Source organism: Sphaeroforma arctica (assembly GCF_001186125.1).
Source record: "Sphaeroforma arctica JP610 unplaced genomic scaffold supercont1.454, whole genome shotgun sequence".
Classification (NCBI taxonomy): domain Eukaryota; class Ichthyosporea; order Ichthyophonida; genus Sphaeroforma; species Sphaeroforma arctica.
The window spans coordinates 68,442-71,293 of NW_014040104.1; the positions used below are offsets into that span (position 1 = coordinate 68,442).

Below are 2,852 nucleotides of genomic sequence, written 5' to 3' on the forward strand. Positions count from 1 at the left end.
GTGTGTGTGTGTATTGGTATTGGGGAACCACCGTTTTGCGGGTGTGCTGCTAAGTGGGTTATATCGTACAAAACTACCATACACTCACTATGGTCAACATACACACACAGGTACCGGTTACTACTAGAAGATGCAAACTAGATGCACATGCATTATTGGCACTTGGGGGACTCACTGGTTTCGCGGGTGTGCTGTGCAGTGGTGGTTGGAGTGGTACGTTGATATTCGACTGTTCAATGAAGGTTTCGGCCAACTGTGATATAGCAAGACGAGGTGATGTTTATACACATGTTTGTTTTGAATGGTAGATAAATAGTGGGATTCCCGGAAAAATGGTTAGAATGTTGTCATGAAACGGTTGATGAATAGCATCAACCCTGGACTAGTCATTCAAAATCCTTTCTTCGTTTGCGTTATCGCAGAGCACTACTGCCGTACTCGTATACACTTGCATGGAGTGATAGTTGATTCACGGATGTTTGGGAGTAGTATATATTGGGTTCGTTGGGTTCCGAAGTTTAGGATTTATACTCAGTGCTAGTACGGAACGTACTGGCTGTGCATTCCGGGTACAGGCGAATACTTCAGCTCGTCCATGCTCGTACGGAAGCGATGGCGGATACGCAGACACTCATCACAATTTAACTGGCCTACTATACGGGGCATATTGCACACTCCGATAACTAGTCATCTCACAGCTGTGGCTGATGGACGCATATTATATGCCACTACATGCAGTGGATATTCAGTTATAGTCCGAGGATCTAAGCCAAAGATTTCTACTGGTATCTCAGGGGCCATGACTGTACATGGCCAGTTATCAAATTCGAGAAAGTGTCTTGGGACATAGACTATGCAATTAATTGGGTTGCGATACATAGAGGCAGTTTGGACTTCGGTTTGTATTGGGATACTGTGGTATGGGAATTTTGTCTTCATAGTAGTTTTTAGAGTGCACAAATGCAAATCACAGAGGAGAACTCGACCACTTACACGTACAAGTTTCATAAACTGTGTTTTCTTGCTGCAAGTGGTTGCAAGGATGGCCAAGGACATGTCGGATAGCTTGTGCACAGTGTGTAAGATATCAATATACACATATAAGTAGCGATAATACTCTTGATATCTGTGAACAATCGTATCACAAACCACAATGTAGTCCGTATTATTCGAACACAGAGCATACCGTAAATAGTACCGTGCTTATCGGGTCGTACTCGCTGGGCTGGGCTTTTCGTTTGATTGGAGAATGCGATGTCTTCCGCCGTATATAAGGACCGAATGCTCCAGATCTGTCAAATTTGTACGGGCCAGTGGCCTTTTCCTTCCGTTTCACTCCTTGTGGAATGATTGGCACTTCGAACTGAAAAGTTACACATTCCCGATTCTTTAGCAAAGTGAATTTTCGTAAGATGCTGGATAGAAACAGGATTATTCCAAATGCTTGGCTTGTATGTCCATTTCCCCTTTGGAAGACATAGCATAGCGGCCATGTATTTGCGCTGGACACCTTGTCGAAGGAGCGATACTTCAGGATGAAATATGAAATACTTGACAATACTGACACTACTTAGAGAGAAACTTGTAGAAAAATACAGCAGCCCTCTGTATACATTCTGGAACTTGATTTCTAGTTATGGCCCATTTCCTTTATAGACAAAACGGTGGGTTCGGTTATCTGCCCTATTTATTAACTTGATCCATGTTCCATTTAAATGGAATTCGCCTCTAATTTTATGTACATCTTGTCTAATTGTATATTCTACTTTACTATCTCATTGATGACAGTGAGAGAGAACAGATACATCGAATTGTGATTATCTGCATATGCGGCCCGAGGGAAAAACAGGTTCAAATGACGAAAAAGGATGGAATCTGAAAATTCAGTAGATTAACGCGTACACATCCCATGAATAAGCATATACATATTTACTTGAAATAAGTTTGTTTTCGTGAGCCTATCCCCCCTATTTGAGGACACAAAAAGAAAATTAACGCCCAAATAATCTGCGAGTGTACAATCCTTTCGAGCGTACGCACAGGTACACTCAGTATACAACGTAAGCACAACCGCTGACGTACCACATTCGCCTGCGAGGGATTCACTGCGCTATTTGCGTCCTTCTTGTCGTATTTGCCGGTGCGTTTTTGTAGGGGGTGCGCTGTATTGTTTCCAGCCTAACAAGTACAAGTGGTGGATCAGGGGTAGTTATTAGTGCTAATGACGCTACCTCAAAGAGAGCTTATAGTCTAGTAGCCCATCAATACATGAACCCCCTTTATTCGTGATACATGTTCGCGACACCCCTGATTTTTCTTGCATATTAAGTGTGCTTCTATACGGCAAACCATAGTTTCTAAAACTTTCTTGCATACGTCCCACAAATCCTTGTATAACCCAGACATTCGGTGCAAATGCATTGATTACCATCTTAATAATTTCCGCAAATCATATATACGACGACACAGTCAGATTAAGATCACTCCTACTCCACAACGTCTGCATATACAATCCTCATTCTATGACATACAGAGGATACATATCGCCACGAGCCTCGTGCAGTTGTTACACGAACCCTCAAATATCTGGGATCGACAGCAAACACATATTTCCATTAAGTGACTAAATACATATCAACACTTTCCTTTATTCACTCGGCATAAATACCTTGGGAAGAGACCGACTGGTGTTCCAGACTTCCCCACTAGACACTGGAGGGATTTCATTCCCTGGGTCGTCACCAGACTGTAGAGAAGTGTGAACATTGTTCATAATTGTAGGCCATGAATACAGGAGTATTCCAATATCTACATACAATTATAACTATAATTATAACTATAACTATAACTAT

General features: G+C 42.0%; 1 protein-coding gene across 1 annotated transcript; it reads right to left on the reverse strand.

The window, feature by feature from the left end:
- Positions 1 to 1,165: 1,165 nt before the first annotated feature.
- Positions 1,166 to 1,363, reverse strand: SARC_06395 (hypothetical protein; the record flags this gene model as incomplete). The annotated part of the gene is made up of 1 exon (XM_014299711.1): positions 1,166 to 1,363. A coding segment is annotated over one exon (198 nt), but the record flags the coding sequence as incomplete, so codon positions are not given.
- Positions 1,364 to 2,852: the final 1,489 nt, after the last annotated feature.